Source organism: Malus domestica, chromosome 10 (assembly GCF_042453785.1).
Source record: "Malus domestica chromosome 10, GDT2T_hap1".
Lineage (NCBI taxonomy): Eukaryota > Viridiplantae > Streptophyta > Magnoliopsida > Rosales > Rosaceae > Malus > Malus domestica.
The window spans coordinates 13,961,178-13,988,436 of record NC_091670.1 but is presented as its reverse complement, the minus strand read 5'-3'; the positions used below and the strand labels follow the sequence as shown (position 1 = coordinate 13,988,436).

At 36.4% G+C, this 27,259-nt stretch overlaps 2 protein-coding genes across 7 annotated transcripts; both read left to right on the top strand.

Annotated features, from left to right (window-relative positions):
• The first annotated feature begins 1,297 nt into the window (after positions 1-1,297).
• Positions 1,298-20,210, top strand: LOC103430056 (uncharacterized). 6 transcript variants are annotated; one of them, XM_070807087.1, is made up of 17 exons: positions 1,298-1,541; positions 2,185-2,241; positions 11,829-11,945; positions 12,403-12,584; positions 13,242-13,347; positions 14,476-14,664; positions 15,740-15,866; positions 16,420-16,500; positions 16,618-16,719; positions 16,905-17,000; positions 17,255-17,329; positions 17,659-17,834; positions 18,393-18,512; positions 19,156-19,233; positions 19,429-19,513; positions 19,598-19,684; positions 19,796-20,210. In XM_070807087.1, coding segments are annotated over exons 1-7 (708 nt in total). In that variant the 5' UTR covers positions 1,298-1,486; the 3' UTR covers positions 15,742-15,866; positions 16,420-16,500; positions 16,618-16,719; positions 16,905-17,000; positions 17,255-17,329; positions 17,659-17,834; positions 18,393-18,512; positions 19,156-19,233; positions 19,429-19,513; positions 19,598-19,684; positions 19,796-20,210. The 6 variants fall into 6 exon arrangements, with proteins under 6 accessions (XP_070663188.1, XP_070663187.1, XP_070663192.1 ...); XM_070807086.1 differs by having other exon boundaries at positions 17,255-17,834; XM_070807091.1 differs by lacking the exons at positions 15,740-15,866; positions 16,420-16,500; positions 16,618-16,719; ... (6 more) ...; positions 19,598-19,684; positions 19,796-20,210 and adding an exon at positions 13,684-13,771 and having other exon boundaries at positions 14,476-14,606.
• LOC139187665 (uncharacterized) lies at positions 15,856-19,452 on the top strand. Its single transcript, XM_070806171.1, has 11 exons — positions 15,856-15,866; positions 16,025-16,066; positions 16,449-16,500; positions 16,618-16,719; positions 16,905-17,000; positions 17,255-17,329; positions 17,659-17,769; positions 18,140-18,190; positions 18,393-18,512; positions 19,156-19,233; positions 19,429-19,452. Exons 1-11 carry the CDS (start codon positions 15,856-15,858, stop codon positions 19,450-19,452), a joined length of 762 nt encoding a protein of 253 aa, XP_070662272.1.
• Positions 20,211-27,259: the final 7,049 nt, after the last annotated feature.

Sequence of the window (27,259 nt, the reverse complement as noted above, 5' to 3'; positions counted from 1 at the left end):
TACACCCCTGGTGTTAGTGCTTATATTATTCACCCCGCACCACACGCTCACCTTGGATCCAAGTAGGTGCATGTCGAACAGACCATTAGAGGTGGTTCCGACATGTCGTACAGACCATTAGAGGTGGTTCCGACTTGTAGGTGACTTTCGATTATTATACAGCTGTTGATGAGAGAAGCACTAGAGCGTATTCTTACACCATTCTTATCGTACAGACTACTTCAGGTAGTCCCGATTTATGTGCAGAGTAGTGTTGTACAAGTCACAGTGGTGACTCCGGTTAGGTTGGATATTGAGCTATAGAATTAACCGTACATGACAGCTGCAGGGTCTCCGGTTGATTCCTCATTTCACCTGTTATATTGATGCATCCTTATCATGTTTGAAGCATAGCATGGCATATTTCTTGAAAAGTATTAAAGACTTGTGATTTGAGTTAATTGCTGTTATATGGTTATATATATATATATACTATTTTCTGGGAAAGTATATAGGTTTTACAGTAAGGGGTTAGAATGTTGTTAAATGAAATATGTTCGAAAAGCTTTGTTTTACTGACCCGCTCAATCTTGTTTTGCACCCGTTCAGGTTCTAGTTAGTAGTGTTGGAGGCTCACGAGGATTTCCACGGCATTCTGACAGACTACTTAAATGTAGGACTCACCTTCGGGTGTTGTAATTTAGTTATGGTCCTACTTGACTGTACTTAGTACTTATGCTCTGAATATGTGTGTTTCACACTTAAACTCAATCTAGCATGTTAGTTGGATATTATTGCTAGTAGTTGGTTTTTATTCCTTTGTATTTCTTTTATCTTTTGCTTCCGCATCGCACTTTTGGTTACTTCTCGCCCACGTGACGGCCATCACGCCTTGATTCTAGGATCGGGGTGTGTCATTAACAATCAAAATATAAAATTATCATTGGATTTTTTTAAATTTGATAATTGAATTTCTTATTTAGTAATTAAAAAAATTCTAACCATCAACCGAATACATTAGATGGTCCGTAAAATTTGATTCCGGTAGAAGATGACTCTAGTATTACCCCCTAAACTAAAACTGAACAAATGGCCACTTAGACTACGTTCTGGTAGTATTCATCTTCACTTAGATTCTCAATTCTCACAAAAGATGAATTTAAATTACATTATTACTAACTCATTGTAAAGTCTAGCCAAATCTCGACCATTTTAATCTACATAATAAAAAAAAATAAAAAATAAAAAATAAAAAAAAAAACCATGAAAAAATAGACATTCTCTTTCTCTCCTCTGAGGCCGGCATTCCCTTCCTTCGCTTTTGTCCGTGTCACCGAACAAGTCGCGCCACTACGAAAAGACGACTAAAGCAATGAAACGGAAGTAAAAAGGAAGCACCGAACTCGAAATATTTTGCTCATTTCTCCGTACATAGTCTGCATCCTCTTCTTCCATCTCTGAACCACTAACCCACAGATCAAATTCAAAAGTCAGTTCCAACAGAGAAATGGAGCTGAAACCAGGCCTATCAGCTCTCGTCACTGGTGGAGCCTCTGGAATCGGTAAAACCATCTCATTTTTTCATTCATATATACGTGTGTGTATATGTGTGTGTGTGTGCGCGCGCGCGCGCGCATGGAACTGTCAAAATTTGCAAGAACAAAGATTGAAATTCTCTATAAAGGTTGTGTTTGGTTGTAGAGATTTGATTTTGAAATCTCCAAATCCATAACTCTTTGGTCAAACACTTTCTAAGTTGCTATGGAATTGGACATTTCGGCCTCGTTTGGTGTCCAGGATGGTAGGGATAATCTGTTGTATTCAAGTTATAGTGAAGGTAGAGTTGAATGACTTTTCACTTTGAGGGGATTTGACGTGAAGGGAAGTTATGTTTTCCATACCTCCCATTTTGGTGTGGGTAAGTTTTCTTGACGAGTAATCCAACTCCTACCTTCAAGTTGGACATAGTTTTTTCATTTCTTCCTTCTGAGTTCTGGCTTACCTTGAATTTAGAGGGTTATCGATTCCAATCCGATCTTAAACACCAAATGAGGCCTTCAATTCCAGTCGAATTCTTAACGCAACCGCTTACCAAGTGCATACACAATTGACTTTCATTGTAGACTTGCAGTTTCTTTAGCAATATGTTTGGTGCCGTGCTGCTAGCTGTTTTTATTAGTGATTTTGTGGGCTCTTTCTGTGTAGGAAAAGCTCTTAGCTTAGCTCTGGCAACGAAGGCAATATTTGTGACAGTTGTTGATTGTTGGAAATGTGCCCTAAAACCAATCATATGATGATACTTTACGGACATTTCAAATGTTAAACTAATCTAGTTTAACATATAAAGGGCAAAGATTATTGTTTGAGCCGTCTCATATAAATGTTATATGCTTAAACGATAAAGTCCAAGGAATATGTGATTGGGAGAATGCAATCTAATGAAGTTAGATTAATGAGACCATTCTTTCGTAGACACATCCTAAATGTTCCTGATCATAGGATTACCAATTGGGCATTGACAGTCCGTTAAGATCAGTACGTACTGTGTCTTCTCTCAGGGAGAGTGACTAGTCTCGAGTCATTGGTGTGTGTGACATCAAGACAAGTACGTAGGTGCTCAATAAGAGAATGAGTTCACTGAACGTGATCAACGAAGAGTTCTTATATTCCATGTCACATGAGAACTCATGGTTGGGATAATGCAAAGTAGTCCTTTGACCTGAGGCATCACAGTTGTCTTGTGGTTAAGTCCTTAATCTTTGATTATGTCTAATTCACCCCCTAGGGGTGTCACGGCATCGTTGGGGTTAAGCCACTTAGCTATGGAGACAAGTAAATGCGCAACAAGGGATCTCTAACCTTCAAACAGTTGAGGGAGAATACTCTATGATATGATTTGGAATCTCTGGCCAGAGTATGAATGCGTTCCAAATCACATTCAAGGAAATCATATAAGCAAACGATTCACATTGGATAGTAGACATGAGTAAATAAACTATCATACCAAACAATGTGGTCAAGAGTATTAGATTAGAGAAGGACCGTATTGCATTTGTAATCCCGAACTGAATAGGTTCTCTAACCTCTTCTGATTAGCTTGGGTAACCATGACATGCTGCTAGGCGTCAACCATGGTTTGTGGAAGCCCTATACGTGTATAACCACTAAAGGGAGAATTGAAAATTGTTTCAATTCACAATCGATGTAAAATTGTTTTAATCGCCCACTGCCTCGCTAAAAGGAACCTAATGGATCGCACACCATAAAAGGTAGAGATTGAAGATTAAACGGAAATGAGTAAGAATGATTAAATGGTTTAATCATTTATTTATGGCAAGGATTAATTAATATGTTAATTAATCAAACGAATTAGTTCGTTAAAGACTTCGGGATAGTTTTGGACCTTAAGGCCCAATGGGCTTCGAACGTCAAGCCCATTAACTTAAGTTGTATGACAATTTAATGAATAAAGATTCATTAAAGCCCAAAAGCCCATAAATCCCTAAATGGCCTGCCATATGTGTATGAATTAGGGTTTTGGTTGTTTAGGTCACTTAAAGAAGTGACTATATAAATGACTTTATAGCCAAATATTCATTAATGTGATTAAGGGTTTATTTTGGGTGAAAATGGGTGAGAATTGTCTCTCCATTTTCTCTCTAAAGAAGCTAACACCTTGGAGGGTACATCTAGCAATCCTACTACTCCAAGGTCACTTATTTCTTCTACAATCAAACCTTGGTGAAGAGACTTAGAGGTTCCCTATTTTGGGAACTTGGAGAAACCTATTCTTCCATCCAAATCCATGGATCTAAGAAGCAAGGAATGAAGGCCCCTATCTCTTTGGGTGATTAGCCTTTGCTTATGCAAAGAGGAATCTACAAAGGTATTAATTTCAACTCACTTTGTTTTGAGTTGATTATTGGTTCACCAATCTACTAGGCTTTGAATTTCATGGTAATGTTTTGTTTTTGAGTGCATGCAAGCATGATTCCGCCTTTAATTGTTAATTGCATGCTATAGATGTTATTCAAATGAACATGTTTTTCAAAATAAATCCTTCAAGTGGTATCAGAGCCTAGGTCTAGTAGTTGGTGAATCCTTTTGGGTTTTGTAGTTCATAAGTTTATGATTTAAAAGTTGTAATTGTTACAAGCTTTATTCTTGCTTCTTTGAATGTAAATTTTGTTTGAAAATTTGCCATCTCAAATGTTGTAGATGTAGTTCATATGAGGATGAATATTGGAGCTAAAATTTGGTGCCATGATTTTGGGAATTTTCGGCCAAATCCAAAGGGTGATTTTTTGGGTTCATGTTTGTCTTGTTAAAATGGTTTTAAGGTGACTTTTGGAACCCCTAAGTACCCTAGGATGTTAGCCTCATTTTGAATGATGAAAATTTGAGTTTTATGGCTTGAAAACATTCATGGAGCTCTTATGGGTTTTCATGGATGTTCTTCATTGTTCTTGATGTTCTTGCCAAGAACAAAAAGGTTTTGTGTTTTGATTCAAAGTTTTGAATATTTCATAAAGTTTATGTTATATGTTTTTCAAATGATTTATCATGTATTTAAAGTGTTAAATATTTGAATAAATGATGATGGAAACATCAATCATCAAAACATATATTAATTTTATGAAAGTATTTAAAGTGTTAAATATTTGAATAAATGATGATGGAAACATCAATCATCAAAACATATATTAATTTTATGAAAGTATTTAAAGTGTTAAATATTTGTATAAATGATGATGGAAACATCAATCATCAAAACATATATTAATTTTATGAAAGGTGAAAGCACTACTTGATTGTTTTTGACAAAACTAATAAATCAAAACACCCACCACTCATTTTTATCCCTAAAAACCGGCCACCCTAATAAAATAGGGTATTTTTGGGGCTTTTATGCAATTACATAAAGTTTTGATACTTTTGTGTATTTGTACTTTGACCCGAAAGTTTACGTTTTGACGTTAAGGCCTAAAAACGCTAAAGGACAAATTGTTTTGCTCCTTTAATGAAGTTTTTGAATTTATTTAAATTTTGGGTTCTAGTTGTATTTACATGAAGTAGTGACTTTTGTGTTTTTACAAAGTGACCCCAAAAGTTTATGATTTCGCAATATGGCCCAAAAAGTTGTGGTTATTGCATGATGGCCCAAATAGGATGAGAACAAAATTGTTTTGTCTCTTTAAATGAGAATTGGATTTTCATTTTGTTTAGCTCCACTTAAATCAATTTTATGGATACAAAAACCAAATGAAAATGTTGCATTCAATTAATTAGTTAAAACGTTAATTAATTAAAGGATGATTATGAACCTAAGCCTAATATAATTGAGCTATGTGAAAGGCGTTTCAAATTTGTTTGAACCATGGGAATGTGTAGATTAGATTTTGGTTGTAATTTGATTTGATCAAATGTTGTAAAAGGGCATAAGTCCTTCTTTACTTTAAGGTAATTTGTTTTATGCAAATGTTGTAATGAGCATAAGCTCATCCTTTACTTTGAAGTATTTCTTTCTTGCTTTATTTGATATGCATGAAAATGAAGTAATTGGGTCCAACGCCCCTAAGACAACACGCCTTAATGTGATTAAACGCGTAACTAAAATCAATCTCCATCCCTAGACCGAGATTCAACACAAGGCTCGTGTTGAATCTAAACAAAGGTTCATAGTCATCCTAAGGCCCTAAGGCAACTATATAGTCCATCAAATGAATGCAAACCTTATGTTAGTAGTAACATATGCTCTTGCTTTAAAAACCGTTTTAAAAGCATAGTGGGAGTATTATGTACAACTAAAACAATCATATGGACCAATAGTTGTAATAGGACCAAAATAGTTTTAATAGAGATTAAAATGTATGTTTATATGAGATGAGACCTAAAACCCTCAACCAAACCATTATTAAGTTGATAAGCGTGAGAGTGCTTAGAACACTCTTTCGTGGCCTTCCACCGTGGTGGGCTTCAATCGTTTGTGACTCGTACAAATGTATTCGTCCAGTTCTGGGGTTGCAAAGTATGTGCTTACATTCAGGAGAAGCCTATAAACATATGATGAAGTGAAAGGTAGGCAACGAGTGTGGCCAATATGGAGTTCTTCTGAGGCCATTCTTGAACCCCTACTTGAACTAGCATGGTGGGAACGACTTAACTAAGTGCAATGGTGCCAATATGGAGTTCTTCTGAGGCATCATTCTCTAGAGGCCAAACGAGATGGGTACTTGCATTAGTTGCAAATGAGTAAGCGTACTCTCTCATTATTATTGTTGCTAGCCAATATGGAGTTCTTCTGAGGTGGGCTTGGTAATAGTGAGCTTCCCATAACCTACTAAGAGTTTCATCCAAAACTCTCGAATTCCAATGAGGGATATGGAATTTGCCAAAAATAGTGGGTGGTGCTATTTTGATTTAAAGACCCGAATCAAATGGCTTAAATTCAATCAATTTATATTCGTTATGTATTTGTTTACCAATATATTTGCAAACGCTATCCAACACTTGACAAATAAAAGCCGAACGTTTAGTTTACGGACTTGGTACTACAAAACCATAGATTGTCTTTAATGGCTTGTAAATGTACCTAAGTAGTCTCATCCTCACAATCTTCCTATTGATAATGTATCATTAGAAGAATATGTTAGAAAAAGGTCTATCATAAAGAGGACAACACTTTTAATGTCATAATTCTTCAATTACAAATTGTTGTATGAAGAAATAAGAGTTGCTTTGAACAACCCTTAATCAATGCAAACACTTAGTGCTTGTTTCTTTGTTACATGAACAAGGAACTTGAGAAGAAAGCACAAAGGCTTGGACACTTAATGTGCCATGATTCTTCACTTCCAAATGTTGTATGAAGAAATGAGAGTTGCCTTGTACAACTCTTGAAAGTTTGTAATTATGTTTAGAACATAATGGTTGGTTGACAAAAATAGTCCATTAACATGGACTTATGATGATTTTGAATCATTGAGTGTTGAAGTGTTAAACCACTTAACGAGACGGAAACTAGGCAAGGACTTTACCTTTGTTTCCCTATCCTAATGGTTCACTAAGTTTATGGTAAACTATGTAGTGAACAATAACCACATACTCTCCAAATTGTTTGATGTGTATAACACAATTGAAAAAGGTTTCAAGAGAGATAGTGGGAGTTTAGGGACCATGACTAATGTAGTCAAAGGTGAAAGTCAAATAAAGAAGATAAATAACTCCAAGGGAACAAACTTTCTTTATGAAAGGATGGACATTGGAAGGGGTATTTGCAAGAAATGTCTTGCAAGTGTCAAGAACACACCTTTCGAAGGTGTTGTAAATTGTTCTTGAATAGTTCAAAACAGTTGGTTCTTCTACTTGAATGTATGATTCCGTATTAGTAACTATGTTTTACAAATCGTTGTAAAAGTGTGACTGATAAGAAGTAGAAGATATATGAGAGAAGAAAAGGTGCTTCACATACGGAACGTGAATAAGATATAGATCTCTGCGAAAGCAGATAGTACTTACTTCCTCATATGAACTACCAAAGAAATTGGATTATAGTAATCTAATTGATTGTCTCTATAGTAGAGATGATATGGTAGTGTTAACTGTTTAGAATATAATGATGCTTAAAACCCAAAAGGTTGCAAGGTAGTGACTAATCCCAACTAAATTGTGATACCTCTAAAACATAAGTTACGAGTTGGTGAAACAAGGATGCTTTGGATCGTTAGATCCGGATCCAATACCTTCTTGTTAAAATTGTATAGAGGCGAAATGTTCGAATCTTTATTCTTTTGGAAAGAAGAAAGAATCACAAAGTTGTTGAGGTTAATTCACTTAAATGTTAGTGGCACTTGTCCACAAACATAATATTACTCATGTTGAATAACATTCACCGAAGATCACTCTCGGTTGGACTATAGTTTATTTTGAATAAACACAAGTCCGAATACTTTGTAAAATGTTTCAAAGAATTCAAGTAATGTAAGTTGATGAGTAAGACATCTAAAGTATTTACCTCCTTAGATTTGATCCAAGGAAAGGTAACACTTTAGAAAAGTTTCCTTGAAAGATATCAAGGAAAATAGCATCATAAGATAATGTATTTCTCCATTAGGAGAAGAACGAACTTGAATAAGATTTAGTTCGTTAAATGTTATCTATTACCCATATATAGGATATATACTTCTAAAACAATATGATTGTCAATTAGAAGATCTTCCAATATTTTCATGACTCCATAAGATGTAGTTGGAAAAGAAAGACAAATCTTAAGCATGTTAAAGATTTGGGGTTGTGTGCTAATAAGCAATATTTGTTTGATAACAATCTTGTAGGATATCCTTAAAATAACTTTTGGATATCGCTTCTATAAACCAACTAACAAATGTTGTTTTGTTGGGTAGTTCATTGTAATTCTACAATGTGATTTGCCTAAAAGCAAATGAACGAGAGATAAAACTCAAAGAATGGGTTCTTTGAGAGACAAGATAGTAATCAACAAATATAACAACCTAGTTCCTATACCACAAGCTCCAAGGTAGTCGATAAGAATGAAAATCCTTATGACTACATTGAGTGCATATACGATATATACTCAAGGAAATGGTAAAGTACCATTTGACTCGAAATAATGAAACCTTGATAGCTAATTGGTAGCTTAAGGTAACTACAATCAAAGAGAATGGTTGACTTTGAAGAAACCATCTTTGAGATAGGCTTGGTTTCAATTAATTCGAAGATTGCTAGCTACAACTAAAATGGTGATTCAATGTTTTGACATAATATGGGTTTCCGAAACCATTATTAAGATAGTCTTGATAATATATGTCCAAAACTATAAATCACAAGACATGTAAGTTGTAGAGATCCATCCATCATGGATCTTAGCAAGTTAGTGGGAGCTATTTGCATTTTATGAGGAAAAAAGGATCAAATCGTTTGATTTCTCATCAAGATGTAAATGAATCTTTTGTTTACGAGTTTTTCAAAAGATTAGTGGGAGTTAATCATGTTCCTAAAATTTAAGTATATATGATATATTAATTTTGGAAATGAAAAGAATACTTCTTCGTCAAAGTTATGACTTTAATACATTATATGACGATAGAATGTATATGGGAGATATAGTCTATATACATGGGATGGAAATCTATAATGATATATTTCATGATATAATTGGATTATATCAATCCCTAATAATAGACAATGGATGCTAGGAAGTTTCTCATATGATGATAAACTTCAATAAGAAGGACGATTCTAGTGAGACTAGCAAGTTGCCCTTCTCAAAGGGAACGTACCCTTTGACTCCCATAGAAATAATGCGTAAATTGAATCCTTTATGCATAAGCAGAAAGGTGATTTATGTATTTCATATTGTATGAAAAACATTGATATGAGTTGTACCTAGAACGGTACAAGACGATATCAATACAAGCCCAGGATCAGAACCATGGCAACTGTCAAGTGAGTCCTTAAGTATTTAAGAAATACTAAAGGATAAATTCCTCAAAGATCGAGGAAGAATTAGAGTAACGTAATGGAAGCGTAAATGTATTAGATTATGAATCTAATCCATCATTGGATGTTTCTTCATTATGAATGAAGAGATAAACAAATATCTCTTTATTATGACTAAAGAGATATTTGGATGGAAACATTAAAGTAATGACTTTAGTGTGTTCCATTATGAATGCAAGATATATTGCCATATAGAAGTTTACAACAATGTTGTTTGGATGGGAAAGTTCATTTATGAACTCTCTATTCGATTCCAACCAGAAAGTGTATGACACTAATGGGGCGATAGCTCAAGCCTGGGAATCAAGGTCTCATCAAGATCCGAACACAAATGAGAGACTGAACCACATGATTGAGAATCATGTATAATGGTGACGTCGTTATTCTCAAGGTTGCTTCTGTGGATAACACATATAGATATCCATTGACTAGGCCTACTACTCAGCCATTTATGAAATGACTACAGAAGAGGTATCATCACTGATGACCAATGCTGATTGGCTCTAGTGCAAGTGGGAGATTGTTGGAAATGTGCCCTAAAACCAATCATATGATGATACTTTACGGACATTTCAAATGTTAAACTAATCTAGTTTAACATATAAAGGGCAAAGATTATTGTTTGAGTCGTCTCATATAAATGTTATATGCTTAAACGATAAAGTCCAAGGAATATGTGATTGGGAGAATGCAATCTAATGAAGTTAGATTAATGAGACCATTCTTTCGTAGACACATCCTAAATGTTCCTGATCATAGGATTACCAATTGGGCATTGACAGTCCGTTAAGATCAGTACGTACTGTGTCTTCTCTCAGGGAGAGTGACTAGTCTCGAGTCATTGGTGTGTGTGACATCAAGACAAGTACGTAGGTGCTCAATAAGAGAATGAGTTCACTGAACGTGATCAACGAAGAGTTCTTATATTCCATGTCACATGAGAACTCATGGTTGGGATAATGCAAAGTAGTCCTTTGACCTGAGGCATCACAGTTGTCTTGTGGTTAAGTCCTTAATCTTTGATTATGTCTAATTCACCCCCTAGGGGTGTCACGACATCGTTGGGGTTAAGCCACTTAGCTATGGAGACAAGTAAATGCGCAACAAGGGATCTCTAACCTTCAAACAGTTGAGGGAGAATACTCTATGATATGATTTGGAATCTCTGGCCAGAGTATGAATGCATTCCAAATCACATTCAAGGAAATCATATAAGCAAACGATTCACATTGGATAGTAGACATGAGTAAATAAACTATCATACCAAACAATGTGGTCAAGAGTATTAGATTAGAGAAGGACCGTATTGCATTTGTAATCCCGAACTGAATAGGTTCTCTAACCTCTTCTGATTAGCTTGGGTAACCATGACATGCTGCTAGGCGTCAACCATGGTTTGTGGAAGCCCTATACGTGTATAACCACTAAAGGGAGAATTGAAAATTGTTTCAATTCACAATCGATGTAAAATTGTTTTAATCGCCCACTGCCTCGCTAAAAGGAACCTAATGGATCGCACACCATAAAAGGTAGAGATTGAAGATTAAACGGAAATGAGTAAGAATGATTAAATGGTTTAATCATTTATTTATGGCAAGGATTAATTAATATGTTAATTAATCAAACGAATTAGTTCGTTAAAGACTTCGGGATAGTTTTGGACCTTAAGGCCCAATGGGCTTCGAACGTCAAGCCCATTAACTTAAGTTGTATGACAATTTAATGAATAAAGATTCATTAAAGCCCAAAAGCCCATAAATCCCTAAATGGCCGGCCATATGTGTATGAATTAGGGTTTTGGTTGTTTAGGTCACTTAAAGAAGTGACTATATAAATGACTTTATAGCCAAATATTCATTAATGTGATTAAGGGTTTATTTTGGGTGAAAATGGGTGAGAATTGTCTCTCCATTTTCTCTCTAAAGAAGCTAACACCTTGGAGGGTACATCTAGCAATCCTACTACTCCAAGGTCACTTATTTCTTCTACAATCAAACCTTGGTGAAGAGACTTAGAGGTTCCCTATTTTGGGAACTTGGAGAAACCTATTCTTCCATCCAAATCCATGGATCTAAGAAGCAAGGAATGAAGGCCCCTATCTCTTTGGGTGATTAGCCTTTGCTTATGCAAAGAGGAATCTACAAAGGTATTAATTTCAACTCACTTTGTTTTGAGTTGATTATTGGTTCACCAATCTACTAGGCTTTGAATTTCATGGTAATGTTTTGTTTTTGAGTGCATGCAAGCATGATTCCGCCTTTAATTGTTAATTGCATGCTATAGATGTTATTCAAATGAACATGTTTTTCAAAATAAATCCTTCATTGATTTCTCTGAAGAAAAGGGAAAGGAAGTTGCCTCCCTTGTTCAGAAGGTGAATGCCAAGTTCCATTCCAATTTTGGTTTCCCGTCTGCTGTGTTTGTAAAATGCGACGTTTCAAACACTGGTTAGTGAACAGTTTGTACAACCATCCTGTGAATGAATGGAATAACTGTTTTTTCTATTGTTGCTGAAGGTTTATATTGTATGATAAAGATTTGTGAACTTAGACTTGTGATGTCGTCTTTCTGCCCTGAACTGTGTTTATTTATAAGTTTTAGCATGCTTACTCTGTAACACGACACAAACATTAGCAGCAAGGCCAAAAAATATCAAACACATTTCATGAGAGTCTATTGAGCCATGATTAAAGAATTTTGATATAAAAAAATGATTAAAGAAAACCCATTTTGTTTTTAATCATGTTTCCGTGATTGCCAATCTGCGCATGTATCTGCATTTCACACTCTCGAACTTATAACTTTAAGTGGTTCTCTTCTCATTCATCCTTTATGGCTTTTATATCAATTTGGATTTAGATGGTACCTTTCAGATAGTTAACTTATTTTTTATATCATGGACAGGAGATATAACTGCTGCGTTTGAGAAGCATTTAGCGACATTTGGAGGATTGGATATCTGTATAAACAGTGCAGGCATTGTTACTTCCATACCGTTTAATAAGGATCAAACCAATGGTACTCATACCTGGAGAAAAACAATTAATGTGAATCTGATGGCGGTTATTGATTGCACTCGCCTTGCGGTATGCTTTGAACTTTGACTATTTTTTCCTGACATACTTGTAATTTGTAATGTCCCCGAAAACCAAAAACTCTTATCAGCAATTATTTCCAAACAAATTTTAATTGATAATGTTGAGGGGATATATTGTCATTCCTATCTTCGTAACATAGGAATACCTTTTGTTAATTCATGAAGGTCCTACTGCTATGTTATACAATTTCAGTTGTCCATCATACCACTGGTGGTATGTATTATTATAATTTATTTATTTACTTTTTGAAAAAAAACTCCACTTGTTAGACTGGAAAGTGATTTTGTGAAAGGATGGATAAGCTGTTTCATCAGTCTAAGAAGACTATGGTAGATTTTGCGTTTTTTTTTACTGATAGAGACACCTTTTGAATCATCTTTAGTTTTGCACGTTTCTATATTTTCTTCTAAGTTTGTGCCCCCTTTGCTGTGGTTCCTATTTTCTTCCCAGTAGTTAAATATCTGGTTGTTCCCTCTGACTTTTGCTTAAAAGACTTTCAACTTAGGCTTATTGAAGTGATGATAAACTGTTCTTTATCTTATTTCTTCATTATTGATCTCTTGAAAGAAAATTAAGATCCATACGGTATTTTTCCTCTGTTGACTACATTAGCGTATCTTAATGAATCAACTATGTTCCAAACAGATTAAAACTATGGAAGCTTTGAAAATGCCTGGTGTAATTATCAATATGGTGTCTTCCGCGGCTCTTTACCCATTATATACTGATCCAATCTACTCTGGCTCCAAAGGTTTGTTCTTTGTACCAGCTTTGTCCGGATTTGTTCTCTAAAACTCTTCTTTTGGTCACTTTATTCCTTTTCTTTGAGTATCAACGGATACCGATTAACTAAAGTACACCTAGCATGCATATATTTTGTCAGTAATATTTTCATTCATGCATTATTCATCATAAAACTATGCTTGTGCACGTGGGGTTGTTCTGTTTACCAGATCTCTTGTTCCATACAAACGTCGAGGGATTTGCATCAATGTGCTTTGTCCTGAAGTAAGATAGTAACTTATATAAGACTGCAAATGCATAGGAATATTTTAGTAAAACACTATTGCCTACGTTTTTGATGCAGTTTGTTGAAACTAAGATCGGTTCAAAGGTAGGTTCTAAATTCATTAGTCTAATGGACGGCTATGTTTCCATGGAAACGGTGGTAAAAGGTATTGCTTTACTGAATTCTTTTCTTTGACAAAGTTTGTGATTCTAGCAATCATCTGCGGATGTGAATTTTAATGATAAGTTTGGATTGTTGGACCTCATATTCATGGATTTACTCCTCTTGTAAAATACCCTAATATATCAAAAAGGACATCAAGAAATCTTCTGCTGATCTGCAGAAACAGTTGTCTAGCCGCAATGATGCTTTTTATGTCTCACTTTACATTAGGTTGTTTAAATGATTCCATGTAGATAACCGATGCATTTTTCAAGTTAGGGATACTTTGCTTGGTTCAAATTATGGCTTTTATTTTGTTTTGTTATTTTTTCTTTTCAATTTTTTAGTTTTTGAATGGTGTTTAGCCTCATAGTTCGGGAGGGGTGTTTTCAGAATTGTTTTGTTGCCTGTACTTGGTGAAGTCAATCCTTTGCCACTCAACTCTATGAAGTCAAATGGTCAAAACCTTCAGCAAGGCAATTGGATAGGTTTTCTAGCTTTTAGCAAATGTAGCTGTGTACCATCTGACTGACATGGTTCTTGGACATTGTTTGGCCCACAATGTTAAAATTCCGGGTTTCAGAAAATTCCATGATTATTACATAAATAAAGGTTTCATCTCAAATCATGCAATCTCTGATAGGTCAATCATATTTTATAATTGTCATATAAGCTCTCAAGTTCCAAGCTGTTGCATTGTATTTCTAGGTGCTTTTGAGCTTATTACTGATGAGAGTAAAGCTGGCTCGTGCCTATGGATTACAAATCGAAGAGGCATGGAATATTGGCCAACTCCCGCAGAAGAAGAAAAATACTTGGTTCGCCATTCAAGTTTGAGGAAAAGAGTTGCGGTGAAGGCTCCTTTCAGTTTTCAACTTCCACAAAGTTTTGAGAATTGTGAGTAGTAATGCATCAAACATTATTTTCCCTCCTTTCTTTATGAGAATGATATCAGTTCTTAGGTGATTCTTTACCATACTATAATGTATGGTTGGATATATCTTGTTGATGCACAAAATCAGTGAGGATTTTGGTACAACAAAAAGTGTTAAGTTTGTGACCTTCGCTAGATTGCTCCGGTCATTAGTGTGGATAAATATGTAAATGGATAGGGATAGGGAAGCAAACACAATATGTATGTGGTTCACCCAGATTGGCTACGTCCACCGAGTAGAGGAGTTCTCATTAATTGTGAAGGGTTTACACAAGTACATAGGTTCAAGCTCTCCTTTAGTGAGTACTAGTGAATGATTTAGTACAAATGACATTAGGAAATATTGTGAGAGAATGATCTCTATTTATAGAAGAGAGTTTCTAGTTTCATTCTGACATTGACACATGTCGTGTTTTGATTGGCTTCTGATGTTGACATGTGTCGCGCTATGATTGGCTTTTGATGTCGACACGTGTCGCGCTGTGATTGGCCTCTTGGTTGGAGGGAAACTCTTCTGGGTCCTTGACGGTATAACGTTGACCGGTGCTCAGTAGTTTCGGGGTTGGTCAAGTATGGTACAAACATATCTTATTGTAAATCTGTAAGTTGAATTTGGCTAGAACAAAATTATGATATTCGGTAAAGATGGTACAGTATTTCCTACTAACAATCTGTCAAATAAATACTTTTATTGGTATAGGCAGAAAATGAAGCTTTGCATTCATCAGCCTTTGCATAATTCTGGTCATTGTATCCGTTTTCTGCACTTGACTTACCGATTTCAATTGATTGCGAACTGTGAAAGAGCAACTTTCTAAAAGCTTCGCCATGCTTGTTTGTAAAATGCTCGCTATAAACCGTATCTTTGGTATTGTCGTCTCAAGAATTTTCCCATCATGATTCAACTGTCATCTGCTCAAATCTTTCTCATGTTTTGATTAGCATTAGGTTGCAGAAGCAAGCATAAATTAACTCTTGAAAGAATGTGAGTGATCTGTTATTAGTTTTTGGTAGCTAATCACAATTCTTTTTCTTCAGAGTTGTTCACACCTTGAGTCACAATTTTCGTAAAGCTACCTCCATAGTGCGCGCACCATTGAGACTACCCATTGAACCACACAACGTTCTTGTGAAAATAATATATGCTGGTGTCAATGCTAGTGATGTAAGTATCGGAATTCCCTTGAATTATTGATTCTAAGTTTTCATTTTCATAGTTTCTGTTGTATTATCAAACGTTGTATTGGCCATATCTGTTCTTCTTTATTTATGATGCATGCACATTTTCTTTTGATGACATGATTAAAATTGGACTGAACTTAGTCATATACTGGATGACGAGTTACTAGGGGAAGTGGCCCTCAGGTATTCTAGTGAGTAAAAGTTAAGGCATATGATTACTTGGCCAGGCTCTATTGGACTTGCTTTGGCATGGTCCCAAGACTGGATTACAGTCTACACAAATAGACTGAACAGGCTGCGGTGTGGGGTGTATCACCTTCTTTGATGAGAAAAAGTGCTAATTATACAGAGAAGGGATGCTCTAGTATAATTAGATGGGATGGGGCTAGGGAATGATCTAAGGAGGAGTCTAAATACTTCTGATCTTGAATTTTTAATTATGTTATAATTATTACCAAGTATAATGATGTTGAAGAACCTGTCTCCTTTTGTAAAGAAAATAAACATATGCTCTAACAAGGACTTATTATTCATAGGTAAACTACAGCTCATGATGTTATTTCAGTGGCAAAACCAAAGATATTGAGGCCCGTCTTCCATTTGATTGCGGTTTTGAGGTGCCCAAAGATACATAGTTTTTGACATAACAATCACTTGTGCAATGATGGTTTATAAATTTTTAAGGTCATTGCTATTTGTCACGTCTAGTTGATAAATCTGTTTCACTGTTGCAGGCTGTGGAGATAAATGCAGCAGCAGGGGAATCTGTTACTAACTTGCAAGTCGGAACTCCTGCTGCAGTCATGAGTTTTGGTAGTTATGCCGAATTTGCGATGGTACACTATCTGGAGAACATGCTTTTCTATGTTAACTGAGGAGTGCTTTCATTTTTAAATGTCAGACATGTTTCCAAGTTTCCACTAATTCATGACACCAAATGATTCTATTATATTTTTGTTCATGTCTTTCTTTATTATATCAATAACTAGGTTAATTGATGATGAGCTTTCAACATGGTTAGGTACCTTCAAAACACATCCTTCCTGTGGAAAGACCAGATCCAGAAGTTGTCGCTATGCTTACTTCAGGACTGACTGCATCAATCGCTCTAGAAAAGGCGTGTGGTCACAGAACAATGTGTGGTTAAAAAATGTTAGTGCACATGTACGTGTTTTTGTATCAGAATTGTATAGTTTTTTTTGGCCGAATCCTTGGTGATTATTCGATGATAACGTCCAATGGAGTTCTAATACTTTTCTAGTAATTATGTGTTATATTCTTGGTAGCCTTCATTGTTTTTAATAGTTTAAATTATTCAATGAGACGCCACATTTCTACTTGTCTGACACTTTCTTTTATTTGCACCTCTAGGCGGGACAAATGAAATCTGGGAAAATAGTTCTTGTCACTGTTGCCGCTGGAGGGACTGGGCAATTTGCAGCCCAGGTTTTCTTTCAAATGTGGAAATAGCTCTCTGTTATATGCATGCTTTTTGTTTGATTCCACAGGGTGTATGGCTATTTGTGAGATCAGTGTATGCACTGTCTAAATTTTGCTGATGCATAGCTAATGTTTTAGCATGTCAAACTCGTTGACATCAATAGGGGACGAAATTCTGGGGCAAAAAGCCTCATCCTCTATCTCTTGAATACCCACCAAATTTGGTGAACGTTGACCGAAATGTTTTTTCGTGCCATTTAATTCTGACATTGTTTGATGCCAACCTTGTCTTTCTTCGCTCAAACACTACTCTTAGTATTCTTTTATATGCATAGCTTGCTGGAAACACTGTGGTTGCAACTTGTGGAGGTGCAGAAAAGGCAAAGCATTTGAAAGAATTGGGGGTTGATCGAGTCATTGACTATAAAGCTGAAGATATCAAAACTGTATGCTGAAAAGGGACTCATGACTTCTTTGATGTGATGCAATATGGAATTAATCCAGATTCCAGGTCCAGCTAATAATATCGACTGTATCTTACCCGATTTCTTAGTGATTTTTATTTTCAAAGACTCCTCAGATCAATATTTACTTTAAGCATGTGATCAAATGCGATGTTCTTAAGATTAGTACAATTTTGAATTTACTGACTCAAGCATCCAAGTTTCACAAAGTTAGGAGGCTTGTTAAAGTTGGCATTAGATTATAGAATTACTCAGTCAATTATTATCTGGCACTGGGTAATCGCCAATATATTTCTTCCATTTTGTTGATGTAACCTTGACTCGTAAGTGATAAGCTTGTATGGTTCTACAGTTTTATCAGGTTTTCCATCTCCAATTTACATGTGTTGCTGAAGATGGTTTGGTAATGCAGTCGGAACACTCACTTATGTCAAAACACATTTTTGTCATCCCCACTTAGGTTTAAATTGAACTAAATGGAATGTCACTTTATCACATGGATCCACACACGATAAAGGAACAACCACCATGAATGACTAAATGCTTTTGAATCTGATGTAGTTAAAGGAGCAATGCAATCCTTGATAACTTTCAAAATTTTGCAGGTTGAGTTTCCGAAAGGTGTTGATATTATCTATGAGTCTGTTGGTGGTGACATGTTTGATTTATGCTTGAATGCTCTGGTGGTCTACGGACGACTCGTTGTGATCGGAATGATTTCTCAGGTTCTTTATTCATGCAAGCATAAACGTTATGATCCGAGTATATTGTCTTTCGTGGCATTTGATATGCGGACTTTGAATAAAAAACTGAATAGACCAAAACGTTTGTTTCGATTTTCTTTTTGGGTTATGTGCAAATATGTTGTAATAGTACGGACAACAATAGAAACTTTGGTAGGATTGATTATCTAAATTGTATATCAATAGGGTGGTGCTATCCACAAACCTCTTTTTTACCTTCCACACACCCCTGGTTAATTTATATCCCTTGGTCCTCTTCAATTCATTTGATCTGACAGCAGAAAATTGAAAGGCATGTGTGGAAGGAAAAAGCGGTGTGTGGATATCCCCACCTATAGATATATGCAATCCAACACACATCCTGTCTACCGCCATTAAAGGTAAAAATCAGTGTAAGCTCCAATTAGCAGTCTTAAACAATTTGTCGAGCTGGTAAAAGATTTCTGGGATGTACAGGCTCATCTATAGAAACATATTCTCCTTGTTCGGTTTATACTTGTTTGTTCAAGATTTGGATTTTGTTTAAGATCAATTATAATTGGATTTTCTTGTCTGCTCAGGAATTTTATTGTGTTTGATGTTGGTGGATTTAGGATTCCTTTGACATGATTCATTATGGTCTCAGTATCAAGGAGAGCATGGGTGGAAGCCGTCAAACTATCCCGGAATTTGCAAAAAGATTTTAGCGAAATGCCAAACTGTGGTATGTAGCTGCTGGATACGAAACTGCGCCCCTTAAGTTTTAACTGTTTTTGTTACTGGGATACTATAATCGGGTCATTAGTTGATCCATTCGTGGGATCTGTTGCTTGAGAATTGACGCTGCATTCAAATATTTTTTTTCGGTGAATTCATCAATAGATAGCAAATGTTTATTTAACAATGCTCATATTTTCAGGCTGGTTTCTTCTTAATGCATTAGTCACCTTTGGCAAGAACATCTGGATAAACTAGTTCATCTATTCTCCAAGGGAAAGCTGAAGGTAAATGTAACTACATATGTTCATATATGCATGTAAGTTAGGGAGTCCTTTGGTACTCCTGATCGTATGCCTTCAATTTTATAGGTTTCTTTAGACCCGAAACAGTTTTTGGGTGTCCGTCAGGCTGCAGATGCTGTGGAGTATCTCCATTCCGGTAAAAGCGTAGGGAAGGTAATTCATCTGTCCTATCTTTTACTTCTCTAACTCTCAATGTTGTACTGTGACAAATCAACTTGCCCCAAAATGCCGTATGTTTTTCCTTGCGACGAAAAAATGTCACAGGTTGTCGTTTGCATGGATCCATCCTTAAGGCAACAAGCGTCGCGATTATGAGCAGATCGATGTCCTCCTGTAGCCTCCCAGCCATAATTTCTTTCATTCTCAGCTCATCCGACGACGCTACCCAAAGATCATTACAGTTCACCTGCCATAGGAGATATCACACAATCAATACATAAGTCACTACGAACAACGGATAGAGACGATTCGTAAAACGAATGAATAAAATTATGTGGATGCAGGTATAGAGAGAGAGAGAGAGAATAATGTTACTATTTTGAACTCATTGACAGACACATTGTTCTGGCTAACTGCTTGACTTACATTTGCAAGTCAGATTAAAAAGGTTGAGATTCAACAAAGGCATCCTGTGTCTTGTCTGATGTTTAGGGCAAGGGCGGAGCCAAGAATTTTTTTATTTTTTTTTGGGGTTGTGCTATCCACACACCTGTTTTTACTTTTCACACACCTCTTGTTAATTTATGTCCGTTGATCTTCTTCAATTCATCTTATCAGACATCCAAAAACTAAAAAGGTGTGGGAGAAGGAAAAAGGGGTGTGTGGAATCAGATATCACACCCCTTTTTTTTTTTGGATGGGCTAGCTGAAATTACTACCATAAAAGAACAACACAAAATATAAATTATTCTCAAAATCATAACCCTAACCGATAAATTCAAGGACCATATAAATAGTTAACCTACTAATTAAATCAAGACTATGTAAATATAGAGATTAAAAGCATACCAAAGGTGACATTCATTAGAAAATCGTAAAGAAAAGTAAGGAAATGTGGAGATAGGGATTTAATTGTGAATTTAAAAAAAAAATTTACTTTTCTTTTCTTGAGTAAGAAGCATAAAGGCTAAATCACATACGATAAATGATATTTTTCTTTAACGAATAAGATAAAGGGGACGAGAGATAGAACTAATTTATAATTTTTAGTATAAAATGTATTATTTATTATCTATCCTCTGCTATATAAAGGTTGTACCCAGTGCACAAGGCTCCCGCTTTACGTAGGGTCTGGGAGAGGTGTATATGTATCCTCTGCTATATATACATTAAATAATGACTTGTATTGAATAATGCTATTCACACAAAAGAATGGTGTTATTCTGTTGATCCTAAAAACTACCAAGCCTACGTGGCGTGCAGGTCAAGTAATTAATAAGCTAACTACGTCATTCGGTTGTGTGCGGGGCGTGCACCAAACTCGTTGGCCGAGCTCGGCTAGGGAGTAAAATATGTTGATGTGGCGTTGAGCACGCTGTTGACTTCTTAATCTTGTGATTGTGGCTGAGGAAGGAACACGTCTCGACCTTTAGGTTCTAGAGCCTGAAGACAAGGCTGCTAGTTCTGCGAAGTTCACTATCAAATTCCGCTTTCAATGCACCGAACGTAGTAACCTGTAACACCTCACTTCATCAATAAGGCTGATGAGATGACCTCTACCAATAAGGACTCGAAAATCCTTGTCGACTGAGACTTGGATAAATAACCAGTCGGTCTCGAAACAGTGCTGTTTATCCAAACTGAAGGTGCTCTTCAGTCGGCTGATTCTACGGCTCCAGTGCTGTTTATCCAAACTGAAGATGTTGCCAGTTGCCTTCATAGTGCTGTTTATCCAAACTAAAGATGTGTTGGTGAGGAAAAGAAAATAAAAATCTCAAGGTTGTTGAGAGGTTTCGCGTAGAGCGAGAGTTTGCGCAGGGCAGTTTGTGTGTTGAATTAGAGGGGCCATTCTCGTTGTATATCGTCTTGTATTTATAGGACTGGATATGCATTTGCTTTCCGTGAAGTATTCTTTAGTGACCACAATTGAATTCTCTTGGAGATAATCACCTCATTCGAAAATTCGTGATAATCATCCTTAAATTGCCCACTGGATTTGATGCTAATTCTAATCCTTGTCTGCCACTCATGATAGCCATGTGTCAGATCAATTTGTACACTACTGAAACTCTTCCCGTAGCATCCTGAAACAACCATGCAATGTTTACACCCTTCTTCACGTCCAAGTACATGCACTGTCAAAGCTAAAACACTTTAAGCCATGCCGTGCTTGTCCCTGAAGAATATGCTAATGATTAGTATATATTTCTGTCCTAATAATTATCCCAATTTTGAATATGCCACTCAATTATCTTTTGGTGATCATCATATACCACCATTACCGAAATAACCTACATGCATGGTTCGGTTTCAAGCAAAGCCGGCCCTTACCCACCTTTGACATCTTTATCTCCATTTCCAATTGCTAATTATCTTATTCATGAAACACATAGAAAATAGTCTCTTAACCCGCCACGTTAGCTTTCAAACCAATTATCGTATAAGTGTAGCAATTCAAATTGGAATTAATCTCCTTTGTTTCCAAAAATATATTTCATAAGATAATTACTATGAAAATCCAATAGTAATATTTAGAAAAATATGAAATCCAGCAGTCTTGAACCCGCTCATTCAATGGCCTCGATTGCTCGGGCTGATATTGTAAAATTGGGTCCAAACATTGCCCCCCAGTTTCCTTGAACTTCATCTCGTAAGCCGAATGGTTAAGGATCCAGCCGATCAGGAGTACATCGGCACCAAAAACATATATTGAATTTGAATCACTACCAAAGCATCCTCACTAAATACCCCCAAGCAACTCCTACTTAACTTTTCACTTGGGCCGAATAATTTTCAAACTACTCCCATGACCTACTTTTTCTCGACCAAGAAATATGTCATTAATCTCGCCAACCAACCCTCGGTCATCGAATTGATGCCGAACTCACAACTCTTCTCTCGGCCAACTTGGGACATCATTAGCTTTGTGACTATAGTGAAAAGGCACTTCCAAACCCCCATACTTTCTTCCCGACATTCGGCTACCATTATCTCTACACAAGGCTCAATAGAGACTTCTCTGCCAGAAACCTTATAAGTGCTTCGACCATCTACTTATTGGGCCGATATGAACCTACCATTATGCCCTTGATTCTTAGTAACTTGTCGGGGGAACACGGTCATAGCTCTTTTTGACCAAAGAACAACCCATGGTCGAAGAGACATGGTCCAATGTTTTACATCACCAAATTAGTGAGTACAAACTATTTTCCTTCTACCAAATTAACTCATTAGCTCAACATTACACATCTTGTTCTCTTTATTTGCATGCTTTATGTCCAATACCAAAGCCCTATACATATATGTGCTCTGAATAGTAGATAACCCACTAGCAATATATATGCATGCTAGTGAACATAGGTGGTGGGAGTGAACGAAGACAATTAATCACCCAGTAATAACCGAACAGCTGAACACCTGAGTGACCAAGAGAAATATATGGCCAAGGGAAAAACTAAGAGACCACTAAACAACAGTCTCACCAATTGCCAAGGTTAGGCACATGATGGCCTACTAGTTCATTCTTTTCCTTTCTAACCAAAACCAATGGGTGATAACAATCAGAGCTCCAATGCAAAGCAAGTATATTCAATTTGACTCGGTGGATTTCTTCCCCAAACTAAAGGAAAACGTCTCCGCTTACAGTGAGAAAGGCATGGCAGGCTAGCATAACTCCACCGAGTTAACAACACCACCGAGGTTGAGAAACATTGGGTCGAGAAAAACCATTCTTGGCAACTCGGCTTGCCCATAAATCATGAATGTGATAATCACTTCTCGGCTTACTATGTGGTCAAATTCGGCAACGAATTAACCCTGCCAAATTCACTTACTGAATCCGAAAAAGAAATTACGCCTGAACTACAGAGTCTATGAGGACATTTATTGACCAAAATGCAGCAAAAATGAAGTGATTCGGTGAACAGAGGACAATATCTCTGGTGCACTCAACAGCCATCGGTTCGAGAAAGCTAAATTAATCTCCCAATAATAGTACGTTCCCTGACCGTTGAATAGTGTTGAGTTTTAAGTGTTTGCTTGTATATATCTTTCATAGAGAAACAACAACACAAGAATACAAGATATATAGGGCCATGTGTAATCAACACACTGATTACCCTTGAATCACTCCTGCACAGTAGTTCATAAAACAGGGAGTAGAAAGAAGGTAAGGCAAAAAGCTTCTAACCACCCTAGAAGTATGGGAAAAAGATACAAGATCTAACTAGAAGTAAGGTGACAACTACACCCTAATCATCAACCTAACCAACAACTTTGGATACCCACTCTTGACTTTTATTAGACGATATGGGGTGACTGATGCTGCATATGGAATACCCACCTTTCAATACTCCCCCTCAAGCTAGGTCTAGAATGTTGATGGAACCGAGCTTGGATATGAGACGCTTAAATTGATTTGGAGGTAATGGTTTGGTGAAAATGTCAGCTAATTGATTAGCACATTTTTGTGTAGAAAGTTTGAATCACTTTAGTTTGCACTTGAGCACGGACATAGTGGCAATCAACCTCAATATGTTTTGTTCATTCGTGGAATACTGGATTGGAAACTATGTGCATTGCAACTTGATTATCACAGTACATTGACATAGGTTGCTTTGTTTGAAACCCCAAATCACTTAACAGACCCTTAAGCCATATTAATTCACATGTTGTGGATGCCATCGATCTATACTCAGCTTTTGCACTCGATCTTGCAATGAAAATTTGCTTCTTACTCTTCCATGTTACCAAATTTCCTCCCACAAGCGTGTAATAACCTAAGGTAGACTTTCGATCTATTTGGTTTCCTACCCAATCAGCATCACAGTAACCAATAACTTAAGTGTTATCATTCCTTTTCATGAGAATTCCTCTTCCAATCGATCCTTTGAGATATCGAAGTACTCTCTTAACGAGGTTGAAGTGTTATATTGTAGGTGCATGCGTTTATTGACTAGCTAAGCTCACTGCAAATGTAATATCTAGTCTTGTGATAGTTAAATATATTAACTTACCAACAACTCGTTGATAGTAATCGATATTAGGTAGAGGTTTGCCTTCCAAGCTGAGCTTGAGCTTGCTGTCAAGAAGGGTTTGAATTGGCTTGGCATCTTTCATGTTTGATTCTGTGAGAAGATCGAGGATATATTTCCTTTGGTTAAGAAATAACCCTTTACTTGATGAGGCCATTTCTATCCCCAGAAAATATTTAACCTTCCAAGATCTTTGATGGAGAACTTCTATTGAAGAGAGACCTTGAGGTTTGTGATTTCATCAGCATTGTCCCCAGTGATTATTAAGTCATCAACATAGATCAACACAACAAGTTTGCCAACCTCTCATGTTCGAACAAACATGGATGAGTCTACATGACTTCTTTAAAAACCAACTTCTTCAAGAACTGAGCTGAGCTTGGCATACCAGGCTCTTGGGGATTATTTTAATCCATAAATGGATTTGTACAACTTACACACCATGCCAGGCTCATTGTATTGAGGATGTCCCGGTGGAAGCTTCATGTAAACCTTCTCTTCAAGGTCACCATGTAAGAATGTATTCTTCACATCCATTTGGTATAAAGGCCATCCTTTATTCACAGCAATAGACAATAACACCTTCACAGTGTTCATCTTGGCAACTGGAGTGAATGTTTCCTTGTAGTCCATAACATATGTTTGAGTGAATCCTCTAGCCACCATCCTAGCTTTGTGCCTATCAATCGATCTATCTGAGTGGAATTTGATCTTTTAGATCCACTTACTACCAACTGCTCTTTTTCTTGGTGGAAGTCTAACTACACTCCAGGTGTTGTGATGAGTGAGAGCACGAAGCTCTTCCTCCATGGCATTTCTCCACACTTCTTGACAGTTTGCTTCTTGAAATGTTTGAGGCTCGCAGTGACTGATGATGGTGTTCAAATAGGCAGCATAAGTTTTTGAAACTTTTTGGTAGGACATGAAACCACTAATTGGATGCCTTGCTGAATAAGTCACATAATCTTGAAGTCTTGTAGGAGGTTGCCTAGCATGTATTGGATTTCTTTTGCCTTGAAACTGTTGTGTTTCTTCTGTTGAGTTTTTTTACTCTTCATGAGGAGATTCTTCATTATGCATCTGTTGGTCAGGATTGTGATTACTATCTTGAGTTTCATTAGTTGCAGTAGGATAATTAAGAGGTTATATCTCGAAAGATAGTTCCTTAGCCCTTGGTAAGGGAAAAAACTCAAAACATGACTCCCCTTGTGACTGATCTTCAGACAACTTGTTAGAAAAAGGGTTAGTTTCATCAAATCGTACATCCCTTGAAACTACAACTCTCTTTAACTCGGGACTATAACACTTGTAACTTTTTTAAGTAGATGAGTAACCAAGAAACATGCATTTGTTAGCCCTAGTGTCCAGTTTATCCTATGTTGTGGTTGAATATGAACATAGCATGTGCATCCAAAGACTTTAAGATGTGACATACTAACATCCCTTCCTTTTAACACTTCTATTGGAGATTTGAACTCCAAGACTCGACTTGGTAATCTATTTATGATATATGCAGCTGTCATGACCCATTGGGACCAAAATCTTTTTGGTACATTCATGTGCAACATTAGAGCTCTTATTTTTTTTAAGTAGATCACGATTCTTTCTCTCAGCTAGACCGTTTTGTTGTGGAGTACCAACACAACTGGTTTGATGCAAAATTCCATTACTGCTTAAATATTGTTTCATGATGTGTGACATATATTCCAAATCATTATCAGATCTCAAAGTTTGGATTTGGGAATTGAAATGATTTTTGACAAGATTATGAAGGTCTATGAATGCTTCAACAACTTCACTCTTAGATTTCAAAAGGTATAACAAGTAACTCTTGAGAAATCATCTATGAAAGTTACAAAGTACTTATACCCATCAAAAGATTCAAAAAATGGCCCCTATACATCTGAATGTACAAGTTCAAAAACTTGTTTAGTCCTAGTTGAGGATAAACCAAAAGGTAGCCTAGTGGCTTTACAAAAATGACATGTATCACACTGGATCACTTCTTTACACAGATTTGGAAACAATCTTGACAAAATAAGCTCGGAAGGATTAGCTAATCTTTGATGCCACAAGGTTTGGTCTTGACTGAGGTTAGACTTGACTTGAAATCCATTGAGAAATGATGTCTCCTTGGATATGTAATAGAGACCATCTAAGAAAAAACCTTCACCAATCTTCTTCTTGGTGATACAGTCCTGAAAAATGACAGTATAAAGGGAGAAAGTAAATGAACAGTTTAATGCATGTGTGATTTTTCCAACTGAGAGAAGTTGGAAAGGAAATGAAGGAATGTACAAGGCATTAGACTCTATATTGTCAGACACTAGATGTATTTTTCCCATTCCTAACACTTTAGCTCCCTCCCCATTAGCAACTAAAACATGTGAAGGTGTAGGAAGTTTTTTAAAATCACGGAGCTTGTAAACTTGGTTTGTCATGTGATCTGTGGCACTGGAATCTATGACCCATAAATCATGCAATTGATTTACATTTAGAGCAGTTTTGAAAGCTGTCAGTATACCTTGCATGTTGT

Coding starts and splice junctions, on each gene's coding strand:
- LOC103430056 (XM_070807087.1), top strand. CDS start 1,487: ATGGAGCTGAAACCAGGCCTATCAGCTCTCGTCACTGGTGGAGCCTCT. Junction 1,542..2,184: donor TGGTGGAGCCTCTGGAATCG/GTAAAACCATCT, acceptor CTTTCTGTGTAG/GAAAAGCTCTTAGCTTAGCT. Junction 11,946..12,402: donor ATGCGACGTTTCAAACACTG/GTTAGTGAACAG, acceptor TATCATGGACAG/GAGATATAACTGCTGCGTTT.
- LOC139187665 (XM_070806171.1), top strand. Junction 18,191..18,392: donor GTGTTGCTGAAGATGGTTTG/GTAATGCAGTCG, acceptor AAAATTTTGCAG/GTTGAGTTTCCGAAAGGTGT. Junction 18,513..19,155: donor TGATCGGAATGATTTCTCAG/GTTCTTTATTCA, acceptor TTATGGTCTCAG/TATCAAGGAGAGCATGGGTG.